This window comes from Chaetomium tenue (assembly GCF_020726465.1).
Source record: "Chaetomium tenue strain MPI-SDFR-AT-0079 chromosome Unknown F5144scaffold_8, whole genome shotgun sequence".
NCBI lineage: Eukaryota > Fungi > Ascomycota > Sordariomycetes > Sordariales > Chaetomiaceae > Chaetomium > Chaetomium tenue.
In genome coordinates this window covers 256,192-272,827 of record NW_027117336.1, presented here as the reverse complement: position 1 = coordinate 272,827, position 16,636 = coordinate 256,192, and the positions used below count along the sequence as shown (strand labels likewise).

Below are 16,636 nucleotides of genomic sequence, written 5' to 3'. Positions count from 1 at the left end.
GAAACCAAAACAGCGACATTGTGCCAGGGGATATCCGCTACCCAGGAAGCACAGGGGCGCCCATCTCAGCTTGGCACCGTTGCTCCATGTTTGCACCCCCAGAATTGGGCCCAGAGCGGCGAGCGCCGGACTGGAGCAGCCACACACGGCGTGAATTAGCTGCGGCTCAAGGAGTTGTGGCCGAAGCCTCCGAAAATAGACAACGCCATGCGTTTATCCTTCCCAGCGGTGCGGTTGTGCCTCCGAGAAGAGGACAAGTTTGTCAAGGCCATTGTGTGTTCAAATTTGGACATGTGGGTTGTATGCGGCGGCGGCGGCGGCGGTGAAGGCAACTCCTTGCAAGTGCACAATCATCCGAGAAAGTCGACAGCTGGAGGTCGCCGGTAGGTCGCCGAGGCGGCTCCTAGCCAGGCCATGGGCAAGTCAATCTGCGCCTGCTTCTGGCGTTCCGAGCCTTTGCGGGGGCACAAATAGTCTTCCTGGAGGGGTGGAGCGAAAGCTTGACCGCTGGGAAAGTGTTTGCGACATAGCTACGGGGCCATCCACTGATATTTCGTTGTTGAGTTTCCCAAGAAGGGTGGGCACTTCCTTTACACCGACGACGCAGGCTCCAGATGTGATGTCGAATCATGAGCTGGGTCAGATGCACCCTGGGATTGCCAGAAACCTAGTCGACAGTCAAAGCCGCTGCGCTAGTTCTTCGGTGGCGTTCCGGTGAGGCCATCTCCAGAACGCACGGTGATGAGCACAGTGAGGCTTTGCCCAACCAAGTGCGGGGAACTTGAAGCTGCCTAGGTACATACCTTAGGTGTTGTGGGAGATCGAAGAATCGAGGGCCGCTTTCATCACAGGAGACTGCTGTTGAACTCAACCGAGCTGTCCGTCGTCGGACTTAATGCAGTCTGAGCGGCTCCAGGGAGAGCGCACAGACGGGCAGTTTCAGCTTTTGATGACTTTGAGACAAGTGAGGGAGAGAGACAAGATCGTAGGGCCATTAAATCAATTACTGCATCGGTACCTGGAGAGATAGGTACATACCTACCTAACTTGTTTACCCTAGCAAGGGGCTTGGGATGGAGATACATACGAGGTGGCCGAACACGCTTAGACGGGGATCAGAGAACGGCTGGCGGGGTGAGCGTGGCAGTCGGCTGCTGGATCTCTCCCGCAGCGGCAGCGGATGCACGCTGAGTGCCAGATTGAAAGAAATCCGAGTTTGTTTGCTTGGTCCATGCACCACACCCTGACCTTTAGGGCTGCCCCTTCCTGGTTCTCGAAGAGTGGAAGGCGCGGCCACTGCCACGACCGAACAGTGGAAGGGGCTTGTCTGGGCGTGGCCCCCTTGGAAACAACGACCCACCGGCGTCGATGAACCACATCTTGGACAGTGTCAAGTCCACTCGACGTTGAGATAAGGTTGAGTACCTCCGTACCACAAACGTCGCACCAAGTGTCCACTTTGTGTTAGCGGCAACCATGGGGGTCTGTCCAACCCCGGCAGCACACGCCGAGATCCATGATCGTAAGTGGGTCCCTGTCAAAAGTCACCGGACCACCCAACGACGCCTTCCCTTCCCGGGAAGCGCCCTCTCCCCCGAACGGCCAGGAACCTCAGGCACCCTAGTACGGGCACCTGGCAAGTTCCTTCTCCGATGAGCTGGATTTTTGCATTGGTAGCCCTAGGAGTGCCTTCCCTCGGTTTTCAGTGCTGACCCTTTCCGTTTTTGTCATTGACCAGACCAGACCGGCCTGTGGTGACTCGAGAACCGGTTTTCGCCCTTTTTTTCCTCTTACATCCGGCTCAGGATGGCCGACCCATCTTTCTCGGCTTCGGCACAGGGAGCTGAGCAACGCATGGATGGGCTACCACGGAAACCTTGAAACGGAACTCCCCTGCCAATCCGGGTCTCGGTTCAATTTACGCTCTGAAAGGGCACCGCAAAAACCTGAAGTCTCCAGAGTGCACGCTGGCCAGTCTCGGCGACGCATACGAGCGGAGGGCAACACGGCACCATTCCTACAGTGTGTTTTCGCCATTCCAAGTACTCGGTCAAATCTCACGCAAGTGCTGGGATGGGGATAACGGTACCAAACTCTGGGCTCGGCTGATCTGCGTTCTTGCTTTTCTCCGATGCTGCAAAGCAGATGGGGTGGGACGACGCCGGCTGAGGTGTGTCGGCCCCCCCTGTCACCATCCAGCTTCCCCAGTTTGCTCCAACGGTAGCCGTTTTGGTGCAGTTGGCTCGTCTGATTGGGGGTCCTTTGGGGCGACGGGCACACCATCTCAGCCGTCATGTTTGGCACCTTAAGCGGGCAGGCTGTTAGGCGTCGAGGCCACCGGTGTGGCTCCCTGTTGGTTCCTGCGTGGGCGGCACTGCTGCTGCAGTCAAGGACAGGGTTGTTGAGACGCACCCACCATCGCCGTGGCACCTCCGCACGGCCGCTTGGCTTGCTGCCCTGGAGATCCCGAGACGGCCTTATTTCGTGAGCGACGGTGTGGTGGGGCCTGTCCCAGATGAAATCCTTCTTAGATTCCCCTTTCTCGGCGAGTTGAGCCGCGCCATTCCTTAGTCCCCTATATTGGCGAGCCCATTGCCCATTTGAGAAACGCCCTGTCTTTCATGTCTGAGGGGGGACGCCGTATATCCGACGATCTTCTTGAACTCTTGTCTACTTATCCACCTCCATTCCTTCCTCCCCAGGGCGTAGTTCATCTTCATCTTTGGTTTACACTTCGTCACCTCCACACAAACCGCAACGCGGACGAAGAAATCATGGAATTCACCGAGACGCCCGTGTTGAACATATCTCTCGACTTCGGGAACGACGCCGAACTCGAGTTTAACAGCCTCGGGGCTGGATGGCCACTAGGCAGCGTCAGCGGCTCCTCGTGTGCCTCGTCAAGCTTCGGCCCTCATACGCCAACCTCTGGCCGCTCGAGTCCGCACTACTCCGGCTCCTTTGACTTCGGTTCTTCGTTTGCGTCCTCTACCGGCGTCGTCCCCTTCGATCACTCTCCGCCTTCTTCTGCCACCTCGACTTACTTTCCGATGACGCCCAAAACCAGTAACGTCTCCAGCTTCGTCTATCCCGTCTTCCCTACCACGCCTTCACGGGGACAGCTCGTTTTCTCTTGTGATCCGCTCAGCAGTTACGCTGCTCAGTTGACTCCCTCGCAAAACATGGACTGCAACTTCTCCGTGAACCATCTCGATTCCCACCCCTACATGGACGCCCCATCCGCCTTGGGGCGGTATGATCACCTCTCTACCGGGGCGTCTCATTGGGCGTATCCGGACAGTCCCATCAGCTTTGACCAAAACTCTCCGGCTGGGGTCGCGCAGTCAGTCCAGTCAATCAAGCAGGAGTTCGACGAGGACACGAAGACGCCAATGTCGCCAATGACGCCCTCGATCACGGCAAAAAAGCGAGTTCTGATGGACCAGACGCGGCACAAGACCATGGCGCTCCAACAGCAAATGCAGCAATTCTCGCCATCGCGGACACGGACGCGGGCCAAGAGAGCGAAAAAGCGCCGTGCTGCGGCCGCGGGCGACGACAACTTCTCGATGGACGCTGTCGAGCCGGCCACCAAATGCATATGCCCTGTTGAGGGGTGCGATAAACGGTATCGGAGGTCTGAGCACATGAAACGGCACATCCAGAGGTAAGTTTGGTACCGAAGAGCGTGAACTCAAGATGAGAGGACTGACATGGAATCAGCGCGCATGAAATGTCAGTGGAAAAGCGCTTCCGTTGCGATTGGTGCCACCATACATCCAACAGGTTGGACAACTTGACTGCTCATATCAAGTTGCACTGGGCCCCGAGGGAACACCCGGGGTCTAAGCCGAGGGTGAAGTACTGCCCTGCTGCGAAGCTACAATGGGAGAAGATGGTGCAGAACCAACGAAGGGGGGGTGGAGGCGCGAGGCGCAAAGCTCGTGCCGGCTCGGCCAAGTGAAATTGGCTTGGATCGGGCTGAGCTTTGGGGACGATATGGATGTCTCGATGAGTACGATACTGGATGGATAATGCTAATGTACGTTACCGGAAATGGAAGGAGGGCTTTGGGATATGGCTTGGACGGGAATTGGGGGATCGGGAGTCACTGGGACGCGTTCGACATATCCGGACATCAGGCGGCTGGCTGGGCATGTACAATTCAGGGGTTGGCCTGGGTGATATTAAGGGAAGGGGTTTTGGTTAACACTGTAATGTATGATCTATCGGCTGCTAAAGCTGCATTGGGACAATAAAATACAATAAAAATAACAATCATAGTTTACATCAATACCTTTCATCGCTGGTGGTCTGAATCGTTTTGTGTTGTTTTCCTCCTAAAGGCCTGGGCCTGAGGAGACCTCGATGAGATGACAGCCGGCACGTCGATGTTGATGTGACAGCACCGAGTCAGTTTTTTTGTTTTGGACCTATGTCTCAGCCCAGGCATGTCGCGGGCGTTTTTTGGGCGAAACAAGTCCCCGAGCGAGATCTTGCAGCTGGGTGTTTGGTTGCTTTTTCCCAGCCCCACCCACGTTCAAGCCTGGGCAGCTTACGCCATCATCCATGCCCCCCCCCGTTTCCCGGGATCTCCCCTCCATCGTGTCGATAGTGTTGCCCGTGAATAGCAAACGGGCAATGCATAACTCTCTCATAGGAGGGGGACCTTTGTTCTGGTTACGTTACACGAATGTCTCTCTTGGGCTTACACGATCCATGGAGGATATGCCGAACCAATGAATGGGTGGTCACATCTCGGTTTCGACTAGAACTCATAGCGTGCCAAGGCCATGTCTCTCGGGAGCCAGTCAGGCCCGGGAATCGTACCCTCTGCCAATGATGTGATGGTGTTGCGAGGGTGTGTAAAAAAACCGAAAAGTACAGTACAAGAAGAAGGGATCGGTCGTAGCGGGGCAGAGGCGTGGACCATGTACGGGTACTTTCCTTTACACCGGTATGCATGTCTCCTTAGCCCCAAGTCGGTTCCGGCCAGGCACATACTTGCTTAACTCGCTCAAGGCTTAGCTCATCGCGATGAATGCTCTCCTCGGCATCATGATAGCCGGACTTTAGGGGCATGGAAATAGCTCGGCCAACTTTGATCCCCTGAACCTGGCAATACCTCACACCCTCTTGGTCTGGATGGGACAAAGTTAGAAGTGTTGGCCTTCAAACAAACCGGAAACCGGCGCTTAGCGGTTGATTTAGTGTGATGGGAGTCCGGTTGACCCCGCGTCGGTAAGGCACCTCGTTTCTATCCTAGCCGGCCAATGCCATGATTCGGGGAAAACATTCCGGGAGTCAATAAAACCAGGTGAAAGAAATTCGCCTTGTAGTCAGCCTGCAGCGGTCGAGATGCTTAGTCGTACTTCGACACGGCAGACTAATAGACATCGCGTTGACATGGCGGAGGAAACGCTCCAGGGAAGAGACACTGGAGGGGCTTGTCAACCCCGCACTCCCCTCGACCCCTCGTCTATCGGGCCTACGTCAGTCGAAGAGAATTCGCATTGTCAAAGGTGGAATTTTTGGGAAGTGATAACTCGGAAAATGTGATAGAAGTTCGTGATTGGGCAACAAACACAGTGGTTCTCCAGGATGCCGGTTACGGTCGGTTGACCCCAGTCACCACGGTGTCGCTCAATCGGGGTGTGGGCCTTCCACCCCCTGGTGCTTGCATGTATCGGGGGACGAACTCCAAAACTGGGGATGAGAAGCGATTGCCAAGGCTGAGATCGACAAGCCCCCTCCACTTCCCCACTCTCCCGCTTTCCAAATCAGATCAAAAGCACAGAGACATGGCAATAACAACAACCTATGCATTCGGTCAACGGCGGCCGCCCGGATGCTACCTCAGCTGACTTGACACCGCGTCCGAGTCGCATACAATGCGTCTGTCCCGATAGCCACGCTGCCGGCCCGAACACACTCACTCGACCTGATACTGCCGTTGATGCAGCAGCAGCAATAGCGGCCTGTACCTCGTTCAGCGCATCCAATTCTCAGTCAAGCCCGCATGAACCACTTCTAGCCGTATCTGGTGTTTTAGGGACATCATCTACTTGCACGCGCAATGGAACAACACACTGGCACCCACGGCCTTATCGCCGACCTGCCATCCTACCAAGATGCCATAACACGGCCAGACTGGCTCGAGTTTGTGGCGCCGTACATTCCCCCGAGGGACTACCCACGCCTGTGCCTTGTCTCGCAGCGCTTCTACCACCAGTTCGCCCCACGTCTCTGGAATGATCCGTTCGCCATCGTCGGCCTGCTCAACCCTGATTGCGGCTAGTTTCCCCGACTCTACTTTGCTCATTTCCATCGTGCATACGCCCGCAGTCTGACCGCCGTGTAGATCCCAAGTGGCTTCTCCGGTTCGTAAACCATGCCGTAAGCGTTCGAACAGCCACGCTGAGCAACTTCATCCGTTCCTACGACACGCGCCGTTTCTTTGCCGGCGCCGATGATCCCGTTTCTCAGCATGCTGGTGCTAGCGGGACCACCCCCCTCTCCGTTGTGCTTTTCACCATCGCCACCAGATTTCATCGGCTGCGGTGCATCTTCCTCGATGACCACCCCAATTTGGAGCCTGAACCTCCAGTTAACCCGCTGACCTCCAACCGGCTGCTGCCTTTGGAGCCGCCGTTACTCCTGAGCATTGCGCGGTGTCGAGTGGATTTGCCCTCGTCCTTCTTCGCGACCCCGTATCTCAGAAGCCTTGTGTATCTCGGTGTGTCTGACATGCCTGGCTCTCTGAAATCCCCCCTAGCCCAACGGACGATAAGTCAAGCAAACCTGCCGAGCCTGCGCATTCTAAAAGCTCAAGGGCGCGAAATGGACAATGCCACAGCAACCCTACTCTTCAAGGCGTTTTGGGAGCAGTTGTGGAGCGTTGACCTGAGCCGAAACAAGCTCGGCGATGGCATTCTCGATGTCATGCACCAGTTTTCATTCCCTTCGCAGACTTCAAGATCAGACCATTTTGCTGTTGAAGGGCGACTCTCGGGCCACTCAGTAGGCACCACGTCTTTTGGGAAGTTCTATGCCGTCCGAGAGTCGAACGGGAGTGCCACCTTTAGCCATCCTCACAGACATGTTGCCGATGCTCCGCATTACACCCTGAATGCCGAGGATGGATTTCATCCAGTTTCTAGCCCCCGCTTGAACGGCCGAGTCAAGATTCGTTCCGACTCGCCAGATGGGATGAAGTCCATATTCTCTGGGAACGCGGGCTACCATGCTCCCTCAATAGAATCCGTGCATGCATTGGACACATGCCGTGGCCACCAGGGTGTAACTCACCTGTATCTAAACGGGAACAACATCTCTGCCGCGGGGCTTGCCAGGATGATTAGATCGTCCCCAGGGCAGCTACAGCGGCTCGAGTGCGACGCCGTGGCTTTCAGACTTCCCGAAGCCGCCCCTCCCTCCTGGCTCTCCAGGGCGAAGCTGTCAGGCACCCTCGGCTGGGCCCACGTGTTCCGTCCCGTGTTCTCAGCCAACCTGCAGGTGCTGCGCATCCACCACTCCGTGGTTACACAGCTGCTGTCCCTCGAGCTGGACGGCCTGTCGCCCCTGGCGAACCAGTGGGTGGCTGAGACACAGCTGCTCCCGCGGGCCGAACTCGCATATCCCGAGGCATTTGTCCCTGACATGAATCCCCGCCTGCAGTCGCTCGTCCTGACGCGGATCCCCAGGTACTCGGCCGGGCCGCTGATTGACAAGCTGATTAATTTCTTGAGGCTCGCGTCAATACAGGAGCGGGCGATACAGGATATCAAGACTGCCGACCGGCATGGCCCGGTGACCCTGCTCGGCCTGCGGCATATCCGCCTCGAGTTCGAGCCTGACCTGGGGGATGAACTCGGGGATGAGTCTGACCCCGATCTTGACTTTGGCGCAGCGGCTGTGATGGATGATGCCACGAACGAATTCAGCTTTTTTGGCGAGTCCGCCTGGTCACCTTCGCCATTACCCAAGCCGCCGCCGCCATCATCAACGGTACCAGCTGTAAAGAGACAGCCTCCCGTCCCCACCCTCCACATCACTCCCTCGCCAGGTCCAGAGCCCGGACCAACTCCCGAGCCCCAGTCGGCCCGACCACAACCGCGACCACAACACCCCCCTTCCTACTCCTTCTCCCACACCATCAACACCCCCTCACCTGAAACACCCGCGTCCCGCGAGACACATCCAGCCCCCCCAGACCATCAAGACCACCCGGAAAACGAACTCCACACCTGGCTCTGGAATGGCTCCTCCCACTCCGCCCAAGTCTGGACAGGTCCAGCCAACAACCCAACCACCCCCAGAGACCAACAACAGAAACAAAAACAAAAACAAAACGAAGAACCCACCCCGCCCACCACCACCACCGCAATACACGAGTACGCCCGCCTCGTGCGCACCCACCCCCGCCTCAAGACTGATCCTGTGCCTGCCACGCCCTGCCATATCGCTGCGGGGGTGCCGGCCAATCTTACCCATGGGGATGGGGAGGAGGATGGGGGTGGTGAGAGAGGGGACGGTGGGTTGACGGTGCTGTTCTCGGCGGCGTGGGAGTGTATACTGTGTCCGCCCGCCCGTGACAATGCCAATAGTATCAGTAGTGGTGGTACCGGTAGTAGTGGTGGTGGTAGTGGTAGTATCGGGAGGGGTGAGGCGTTGTTGTCATCGTCGTCATTGCCATCGTCGTCGTTCGCGGCCAAGCCAACCCTCCCGACGCGCGCACAGCTTAGAGGCATGCGAGATGTGGTGGCGGCGATTAAAGAGTATCGGGGGCGGACGAGGCGGGCGTGGGAGGGGTTGAAGAGGGAGAGGGAGGCTGCTGGTGGTGGAGGGGAGGTTGTGAAGCTGGGTGAGCCGCATTTTCATTGGGGTGGGAGGCTCGAGGTCGAGGTTGATGGGGCGGGGGCGTGGAGTCAGTCGAGGTATTGGCGGTAGGGGATTTCTCTCCTTTTGGGGTGTGGTTGGGGATGCGGCTTAGGGAGAGGATGAAGTGTAGAGGCGTCGAGGAACGGCTCTTGGGTTTGGTGGCGGTTGGTAGCGTTGGTTTGCTGGTTTATGTGTATTGGTGTTGTAGAGACAGGCGGTCACCTATCTGATAAGCCTGTTAAACGTATTTGTCAAGTTATTCCACCAGAGCACACCGTAATATTTAGAGAAGAGTCTGAAGATGTACATACGAGTAGCATATCTCAACGCTGTCGTTGTTGACTATTCGCTGTTTGGTATCGCGGGCTGACAGCTGCTGTGAAGTGCCCATTTGTAAAACAACACGCAGGTTTATTACGCATTGCCCAATTCTACCCCTGAATCGTTGACGGGAAGATGTCATGTTAGAGCCAAGAGCAATCTGTCAGCCCACCGACTGCGCGCTGACGAGAACTGAGTTCAGCCCGCCCGAGATCGAACAGCACCACAAGTTCAACCGCTTAAGTCTGAGAAGGGATATCATACTCTATCTACTAAAACTGGTCTAGCTCCCATAATCAAGCCGATCGGCAGAAAATCATCGTCCGCCGATGTCAAAGGTAAATACGCCTGCCTGCCCGAGCCACAAGGCGTCCGAGTAGCAACCAAGCGAGAGTTTTATCCATCCGCCCGCCGGCCGTCGCTGCATTGAGAGTCGTCGTCGGTTCCCCCACAACGCCGAAAGCAAGATTCCGTTCCGACCATACCCTTGATGTCGTGCAAGTATTGTACACGGGCCGCTGCCTTCGCGTACCCTCGCCCCTTCATATCTATTCACTGCCGCCAGAGCTCCGTTTTACTTGTTCACTTCTTGAAGGCCGTGTCGAACGCAGGGATCAGTGTCTGCGCCAGCCAGAAAGAGAAGACAAGCTTGGGGCCGGTCATGAGGAGCTAGTTGCGAGTGTCAGAATGATCATCTTCCCGATTTAATTTGGCAAAGGGCGACTAACCTTGGGAACCAGGCCCTTGAAGAATGCCGACGGGCCCTCCTTCCTAGCCATGTTGCTCAGGATACGGAAGCCGCTCTCGGGGTTCTCGAAGTTGCGGTTCTGGATACGCGTCTTGATGACGTCGAGAGGGGCCGACACGACCAGCGAGGCGGACGCGCCCGCAATAGAGGCGATGAAGTTCTGGAACCACGTCGCCTTGTTGTAGTCCTGCAGCTTGAAGAGGAACTCCTTGGCGAAGGCCGAACCACCGAAGAGCTGTTCTGGGTTAGCATACACATTGCGAGCCGGTCAACAGACGGGCAAGAAACATACCGCGAACGACCCAGGGGCGTTTCTCGCCGCGGTCCAGCCCCACCCCCTGTACAAACCGAACCCCTCATCCCTGACGATAGCTAGGACACCACGGCCACGGAAGGCCTCGGGGTTGGTTTGGCGCTTGATCTTGAGCACGTCGAGCGGCAGAAGGACGATCTCACCGATGCCGATAAGACTGCGATGCCACCACTTGTCAGCCCCTATTCTCCAAACCGCACTTACACCCGCCCGAGACTCAATCTCACCTTCCCGCAGTCGAGTGCATGATCGCCTTGCCAGTCTTCTTGCCGAACGCGCCCTCGAAGTCCTTGCCGTAGTGGACGGTGAGATAATCGCGCGCCACCGGCTGGCCGCCGTACTTGTACACGCGCTGCAGCACCTTGTAGCCGGCGGCGTACCCGAGACCAGGGAATAGCGAGACGAACTTCCTCCCAAACGACGCGCCCGCCTTGTCCTTGAAGATGATCGAGTTGAGGTTCGCCATGCTGCCAACCTAGTCCCGGCGCAAATATGTCAGTCCCGAGGTCCCTTTCGAAAGCAGCCGCTTCCTCCGGATATGGGGATGGAGTTTGCGCACCTTCCCCTCATTGCTCATGAGCCGCTTCGCAATGGTATCGACCTGTCCGCCGTAGCCCCGTCAGCCCCATGCTCTCTCTCTTCCACCATAAGTAACGCAGCCATTGGAGTCCCGGAGTCGCAATCGTTGGGAGAACGCACGGGATGGAAGATGGCCAGCTCGGCAATACCGGCGGAACCTACACACGCATATCAGGTTAACAGCCGTCCCATTAAACCTCAAGGACACACCAATGCTACCTACCAGACCCCAACAACCTCGCAAGGTTCGACTCCTTCTCGCGCCCGGCAGCCATCGGAGGAGACATTGTGTCTGCTTTTATGGTGTATGGAAAAAGAATAAAAACGGAACGGAACTCCTAAAAGAAAACCGAGACTCTCGAATTGACGCAGCAAGCAGAACCGACGGCGTAAAGTGAAGGACGAATATTTCAAGCAAGGAAGTCTACCCGACTTATTCTCGGTCAGTCACCACCCGGGCAGGTCAAAAAAAAATTCGCGAGCCCGCTAATCCTAGCTCCGACAGCGGGGGCGGGCGCGAGTTGCGGGACAGAACAGACCCCTGATTATCGTTTATCGTTTATCGTGCAGCTTGGGTCAGGGTTCATTGGATGCACACATCAGACATCTCAACAGCACATACGTCGGGCTGGATTAAGATGAGATGAACAGCTATTTGTAGATTCAGTTCCTCTAGCCGTGAACTCATCCAATTTCTATCTGGTACATGATACAAAATAGCGAAGAAACTAGCGGAAAGCGGCCCCATATTTCTTTTCTGCCTCGAAAGGCTATGTTGAGTGAGCCCTGGGTCATTGCCTCAGGAAGTAGTTAAAAGCACCCCTCCATGAAACGCCTGCTAAATGGCATGAACAAACAGTCCAACATTTTGTTTCCCCATCCAAAGCCAGCTACGCCGCCAATGCAATGTGACCTGGTATCCATGAACCGGACACCTAGATATTATCGGACAGAGACGAATATGTCTCCACCAAATCTGCAAATAGATGCCTCCCCAATTCGACCCCTTCAAAAATCTCGCAACACCGAAACGAGATCATCCACGCGCATGACTTGAGCAAACAGTTTCCGCTCGCACTCAAGGAACCTAGAATACCGCTCGTAATATGACTTGCGCATGGTGTCCTTCTCGCGGCCCCGGACATCGGTACGCTTGGTCGTCTCGAGCACGTCCTGCTCCTTCCGTCGCAACGCCTCCAGCACTTGAAGGCAGTGCACCATGGTAACGTAGCCGTTGTCCAGCAGGCGGCTGAGTGAGCTGTCCGTGTCGCAGAACCAAAGGAAGAATGACTTCTTGACGTCGGCCTTCAGGTCGCGCGGTACTTCCTGCACCGAGACGAAGCCGGCGGTCTGCATCTCGAGCATCTTCTGTTGTAGTTCCGGCTTCCGCATGAGTGCCACATTGGGGAGCGCTTTCTCGTCGAGCTTGCCTTTGGCGCGGAGGATGCGAACTAGCCGAAGGCCTTGCCGGCCGCATGTGCGCTCGATCACCGAGTCGAGCTCGGCCTCCCGAAGTGATTTCATCACGGGGACGAAATCAACTGTCCACTCGTCCGGCCCGCAGTGCCGCACAAAATGTTGCGTGCTCTCTGCTAGCATAAGGAGATGTTGCCGCAGCTGAGCTGGTCGGTCCATTCGGCGCTCCTTAGGTGCTGCCGACTCGTCGAATTTGACCTTTGTGCCGTTTGTACCGTTCGTACCGTTGACGCCGTTCGTTCCGTGCGTATTTGAAGCTTTGTAATCCGAGTCGTAGTCCGACTCCTCACTAGATTCATCATCCCCTTCATCCTCGTCTGCGCTAGCTTCGCCATCTACCTCCGCCTCCTCGATTAATACCTTCTTTTTTGGCGGGTACAATTCGATTTTCTCGGCCGCTGTGGAAGACACCTGCCGCCTCTCTGCTTTTCCTATCCCTAGCGAGAGGTCGACAGATGTCTTGAGGTTGTCGAGAATCTGCTCGGTAGTAACGGACCCCGGACCCTTGTCGTCTTCTTCATCCTTGTCTCCGATGGCATCCATCACAAGATCCGCACGGCAGCGAGACAGGTCCTTGGTAAGAAGCTTCAGCAGAACACCATACACATACGCCGTGGTCTCTCCGGTCATGTCGGTTGCGTACTGGACAAGCCGACGATTGCGTAGATCGACCAGGCACTTTTCGTAGTTGATCCTGATGACTTGTCTTGGCTAATGGGGGTTAGCATCACGAATCATAAAATCCAAGGGGAAAGAGAAGCCCACTTACGTCCAGAGCAGGGTCCATATCCTCGTCGTGGGCGGCATTCGCCATCCCAATCCCGGCGAGAAGCTTTCGCCGTTTTGCTGTTGAGCCATTCTGCTCCAGCTTGCGCTTGAGTGACTTGGACTCGCCGCGAACTTTGCGGAGACCCTCGGCGATCCTCTCCTGCAGCTCCACCTTGGCTTTGTTTCCCTTGACGCCGGCAGGGAAATACTTCTGCATGACCTCCTTCTCAACGGTCTTCAGAATATCTTCCGAACTCTCAAACGTTTTGGTATGAACGACGTCAATCAATTCGGCTTCCACTAGCCGGCATATGATTGTGTTTAGGTGGGCGGTGTTCTTGATCAACGGCCCGGCCTTCTTGTCGGTTTTTGAATCCCCATTGACGCCGTTTGCCTCAAGGCCAAAATCATGGTCGTCCCCGATCGTACTCTCTGCCTGGTTCCCCTGCTCGATCTTCTCCTTGTATGCCGCGACCAAATCCGATACTCTCGTCTGGCCCGATAGCAGGAGGCTCTGCATGACATCCTTTGCCGCTGCTCCAAAAGAGGTATCGATCATTTCGAGGATTTTGCCCGTGCGAATTAGGTTGTAGGCATTGTCGGGGTTGGCCTCGTAGGAGGCAAATTCGGCGCCCGGGTCCGTATGGTAAAACAGCAGGTTGTGCTGCTGGAGGACGGCGAGGCCATGGCGAACCTGGCGCGGAGTCATTGACGTGTACTGGGCGAGTTGTGGAACAGTCGAACGACCTTTGCTGAGGAGGATGGCGAATATTCTCTATGGCTCGGTTAGTGCCGGGCGCCACCAGCCAGCAACAACGCAAGGCACGCAGTCGCGCATCGCAGGCAGTAGGGAGTTACATACGGAAGGAAGTTCGCCATGGAGTTCGTCAATAAGCAGGGCACATAGCTCTGCGGCGGGTTTTGTCTGACTATTGCGTTAGTACTGTCGAGTTGCGATCAAATAACTGGGGGCGCCGTGCGGTAGCCAACAGGTACATGCGACAGCAAATGCGTGCACAGGAACGCGACTTACCACCAACATGATGGCAGCGTTCGAACGGTGGCTTGAATTTCCGGAAAGTAGCGTCTAGAGATTCTCTCACTATCTCTAGAGCTGTCACAATTGCTACCGGAGACTCATTGAAAGATGCCGACGGTGATGCAAGGTGCAGCGTCGGAAGGAAATGATTGTCTGGTGGGGGACTGGAGAATGGGAGATAAATTTTGAGTCGCAGGCGGCCGGAGAGTCACAATCGGCAAGGCAAATTTGGGCGGTCGGCGCGGGGCAGTTCCAAAAGGGAAGCCAGCCAATCGCCACTCGCGTTTCAGTGCTGACAGCTGTCCCGGTGCCTTGGAGCCACTGAGCCACTGCCCAGTGAGCGAGCCTTGGGCCGGAGAGGCACGGTCTCGGCAGAGCCAATTTTTCCGCCATACCGGGAAGCCCCCAGGGAATTTTCGGAACCAGTGCTAAGGTCGAAGAGCTCCCTCACGCAGTGTGCTGCCACCTACAGAAAGCGCCAATTGACGACAAACGGCCCCTCCAACCATGATCTGCAGACCGGCTCTGTCGAGGGGCAGCCAGCTGGCTCTCCGTCGCCAGGGAGCTGCGAAGCTTGCGCAGCGCGGATATGCGGCTGTTGCATCGCCTAAGGCATCATACGAGCCGACAACCATCGCCGGCGTCAAGGTCGCCTCCCGAGACGATAATGGCCCGACCACCCGCCTCGCCATCGTCGCCAAAGCCGGCACCCGCTACGAGCCTCTCCCAGGCCTGACAGTCGGTTTGGAGGCGTTCGCTTTCAAGGCAGGTCTTTTTGGGCTGTTCTGTTGCTATTCGGGCGTTCGCGGAGGGGGTCCCGCGGCGGCGCATCGACAACGGATGAGCTAATTTGCTTTTCGTCTTCAGAACACCCAAAAACGCTCCGCTCTCCGCATCAACCGTGAGACGGAACTCCTCGGCGGCCAATTGAACGCGTACCACACCCGGGAAGCTCTCGTGCTCCAGGCCAACTTCCTCCGCGAGGACCTCCCCTACTTCACCGAGCTCCTTGCCGAGGTGTTGTCGCAGACGCGGTACACCAGTGCGTTGAAAAGCTTTCCTTTGTGTGTGTCTGGGATTTATGGAGGATAGGTTGTGCTCATCGTTGTGATTAGCTCATGAGTACCACGAGGAGGTCGTCAACGTCATCCGCCAGAAGCAGGCCAAGCTGGATGCTGCCGCCATCGCCCTCGATGCTGCGCACTCGGTCGCCTTCCACAACGGGCTCGGCGCCCCGCTTTACCCGACTCCCAGCACGCCCATCTCCTCCTACCTAGACGAGAACTCTGTTGCTGCCTTCGCTGATGCTACCTTCACCAAGGGTACCATTGCCGTGGTGGCCGATGGCGCCAGCGAGTCTGGTCTCTCGAAGTGGATCGAGCCCTTCTTCAAGACCGTCCCCGCCCAGCCCTCGTCCGCTCTGCCCGCTGCTGCTTCCAAGTACTACGGTGGTGAGCAGCGCATCGCAAAGGCCAGCGGCAACTCGGTGGTTCTTGCCTTCCCCGGTGCGGCCCTCGGTGCCAACCAGCCCGAGACGGCCGTCCTCGTCGGTCTGCTCGGCGGCGAGTCCACCATCAAGTGGTCGCCCGGCTTCTCGCTGCTGTCCAACGCTGCCACCGCTGCCCCCGGCGCGACTGCCAATGCCACCAACTTCGCTTACTCTGATGCCGGCCTCCTGACTATCCAAATCAACGGCTCGGCTGGTGCGGTCCGCAAGGTTGCTGAGGAGTCGGTAAAGGCGCTCAGGAGCGTCGCTGAGGGCGGCGTGTCGCAGGAGAACCTGGTCAAGGCTATCGCCAAGGCCAAGTTCAACCTCCTCTCGGGTAGCGAGGTCAGCGGTACTGGTCTTGTACACGCCGGCGCCAACCTAATCCACGGCGGCAAGCCGTTGCAGGTCGCTGAGACGATCAAGGCTCTGGAGGGCGTGAACGCCGACAAGCTCAAGGCTGTACGTAACCCCTTATCAAAGTTGGAAAGATTGACAGCTGACAAAATTCAACAGGCGGCCAAGACACTATTAGAGGGCAAGGCGTCGGTGGCGTCTGTCGGTGACCTGCATGTATTGCCGTTTGCCGAGGACCTTGGACTTAAGGTATAAACGGGGACCTGTAGAAAGGGGAATAGGGGAACGAGGAATGGGAAAGAGGAAAATGTACCAACAACCCTCCGCCGTCAGATTCACGGCTCGCCCACCACATTGTGCATATAGTGATTCTAGACCTAACTCACTTTCCTATGTCTGTGACCAAGCGAAAAGCTTAGAAAGGGGAAGGGGTTGGTATGTGTGAAGCATGGGTAGGGGTTGTGGAACTGTATCATGAAGCCATTTTGTCAGCCTATAACCTATCCCCTGAACTGCAGTTAACCTTGACAGCAAGTAAAATACTCAGAAACCTGCCCCTTGTCCTGAATGCGGGTTGTGCTGCCAGGCTAGGTTTCGGGAGAGAGCGGAAGGTTGGTCGTGAGACGAGACGTGCTGTTAGGTCACGTGACGCGGAGCTGCGCGGAGCTT

At 56.6% G+C, this 16,636-nt stretch overlaps 7 protein-coding genes across 7 annotated transcripts; 3 read left to right on the top strand and 4 right to left on the bottom strand.

Moving 5' to 3' along the window:
* Window positions 1-1,779: 1,779 nt before the first annotated feature.
* Window positions 1,780-2,458, bottom strand: F5144DRAFT_400464 (uncharacterized protein). Its single transcript, XM_066784817.1, has one exon. It carries the CDS (start codon window positions 2,293-2,295, stop codon window positions 1,864-1,866), a length of 432 nt encoding a protein of 143 aa, XP_066638257.1. The 5' UTR covers window positions 2,296-2,458; the 3' UTR covers window positions 1,780-1,863.
* A 316-nt stretch (window positions 2,459-2,774) lies between these two features.
* Window positions 2,775-3,964, top strand: F5144DRAFT_607228 (uncharacterized protein; the record flags this gene model as incomplete). The annotated part of the gene is made up of 2 exons (XM_066791537.1): window positions 2,775-3,667; window positions 3,724-3,964. 2 exons carry the CDS (start codon window positions 2,775-2,777, stop codon window positions 3,962-3,964), a joined length of 1,134 nt encoding a protein of 377 aa, XP_066638256.1.
* Window positions 3,965-4,340: 376 nt separating this feature from the next.
* F5144DRAFT_587269 (uncharacterized protein) lies at window positions 4,341-5,599 on the bottom strand. The gene has a single exon (XM_066789832.1). The coding sequence runs from the start codon at window positions 4,963-4,965 to the stop codon at window positions 4,681-4,683; it is 285 nt and encodes a 94-aa protein (XP_066638255.1). The 5' UTR covers window positions 4,966-5,599; the 3' UTR covers window positions 4,341-4,680.
* A 143-nt stretch (window positions 5,600-5,742) lies between these two features.
* On the top strand, window positions 5,743-9,224 carry F5144DRAFT_587268 (uncharacterized protein). Its single transcript, XM_066789831.1, has 2 exons — window positions 5,743-6,293; window positions 6,362-9,224. Exons 1-2 carry the CDS (start codon window positions 6,077-6,079, stop codon window positions 8,947-8,949), a joined length of 2,805 nt encoding a protein of 934 aa, XP_066638254.1. The 5' UTR covers window positions 5,743-6,076; the 3' UTR covers window positions 8,950-9,224.
* Window positions 9,225-9,440: 216 nt separating this feature from the next.
* Window positions 9,441-11,446, bottom strand: F5144DRAFT_587265 (putative mitochondrial carrier protein YHM1/SHM1). Its single transcript, XM_066789830.1, has 7 exons — window positions 11,065-11,446; window positions 10,962-10,999; window positions 10,822-10,863; window positions 10,490-10,737; window positions 10,242-10,419; window positions 9,930-10,184; window positions 9,441-9,870 (listed from the first exon to the last, which is right to left on the bottom strand). The coding sequence occupies exons 1-7, from the start codon at window positions 11,126-11,128 to the stop codon at window positions 9,784-9,786; spliced, it is 912 nt and encodes a 303-aa protein (XP_066638253.1). The 5' UTR covers window positions 11,129-11,446; the 3' UTR covers window positions 9,441-9,783.
* A 273-nt stretch (window positions 11,447-11,719) lies between these two features.
* Window positions 11,720-14,107, bottom strand: F5144DRAFT_400388 (DNA-directed RNA polymerase III subunit RPC3). Its single transcript, XM_066784816.1, has 3 exons — window positions 13,948-14,107; window positions 13,087-13,860; window positions 11,720-13,028 (listed from the first exon to the last, which is right to left on the bottom strand). The coding sequence occupies exons 2-3, from the start codon at window positions 13,792-13,794 to the stop codon at window positions 11,850-11,852; spliced, it is 1,887 nt and encodes a 628-aa protein (XP_066638252.1). The 5' UTR covers window positions 13,795-13,860; window positions 13,948-14,107; the 3' UTR covers window positions 11,720-11,849.
* Window positions 14,108-14,302: 195 nt separating this feature from the next.
* F5144DRAFT_587259 (ubiquinol-cytochrome C reductase complex CORE protein 2 precursor) lies at window positions 14,303-16,543 on the top strand. The gene is made up of 4 exons (XM_066789829.1): window positions 14,303-14,889; window positions 14,992-15,166; window positions 15,240-16,072; window positions 16,127-16,543. The coding sequence occupies exons 1-4, from the start codon at window positions 14,632-14,634 to the stop codon at window positions 16,220-16,222; spliced, it is 1,362 nt and encodes a 453-aa protein (XP_066638251.1). The 5' UTR covers window positions 14,303-14,631; the 3' UTR covers window positions 16,223-16,543.
* Window positions 16,544-16,636: the final 93 nt, after the last annotated feature.

What these genes read in the sequence shown, in the direction of transcription:
- F5144DRAFT_400464 (XM_066784817.1), bottom strand. Translation starts at nt 2,295, where the DNA reads ATGACGGCTGAGATGGTGTGCCCGTCGCCCCAAAGGACCCCCAATCAG.
- F5144DRAFT_587269 (XM_066789832.1), bottom strand. Translation starts at nt 4,965, where the DNA reads ATGCATACCGGTGTAAAGGAAAGTACCCGTACATGGTCCACGCCTCTG.
- F5144DRAFT_587268 (XM_066789831.1), top strand. Translation starts at nt 6,077, where the DNA reads ATGGAACAACACACTGGCACCCACGGCCTTATCGCCGACCTGCCATCC. An exon ending in CCTGCTCAACCCTGATTGCG is followed by an intron (nt 6,294 to 6,361) that starts GCTAGTTTCCCC and finishes ACCGCCGTGTAG; the next exon opens with ATCCCAAGTGGCTTCTCCGG.
- F5144DRAFT_587265 (XM_066789830.1), bottom strand. Translation starts at nt 11,128, where the DNA reads ATGTCTCCTCCGATGGCTGCCGGGCGCGAGAAGGAGTCGAACCTTGCG. An exon ending in TGCGAGGTTGTTGGGGTCTG is followed by an intron (nt 11,000 to 11,064) that starts GTAGGTAGCATT and finishes ATGCGTGTGTAG; the next exon opens with GTTCCGCCGGTATTGCCGAG. An exon ending in TCATGAGCAATGAGGGGAAG is followed by an intron (nt 10,738 to 10,821) that starts GTGCGCAAACTC and finishes CGCCGGGACTAG; the next exon opens with GTTGGCAGCATGGCGAACCT.
- F5144DRAFT_400388 (XM_066784816.1), bottom strand. Translation starts at nt 13,794, where the DNA reads ATGACTCCGCGCCAGGTTCGCCATGGCCTCGCCGTCCTCCAGCAGCAC. An exon ending in ATATGGACCCTGCTCTGGAC is followed by an intron (nt 13,029 to 13,086) that starts GTAAGTGGGCTT and finishes AACCCCCATTAG; the next exon opens with CCAAGACAAGTCATCAGGAT.
- F5144DRAFT_587259 (XM_066789829.1), top strand. Translation starts at nt 14,632, where the DNA reads ATGATCTGCAGACCGGCTCTGTCGAGGGGCAGCCAGCTGGCTCTCCGT. An exon ending in TGGAGGCGTTCGCTTTCAAG is followed by an intron (nt 14,890 to 14,991) that starts GCAGGTCTTTTT and finishes TTTCGTCTTCAG; the next exon opens with AACACCCAAAAACGCTCCGC. An exon ending in GTCGCAGACGCGGTACACCA is followed by an intron (nt 15,167 to 15,239) that starts GTGCGTTGAAAA and finishes CGTTGTGATTAG; the next exon opens with CTCATGAGTACCACGAGGAG.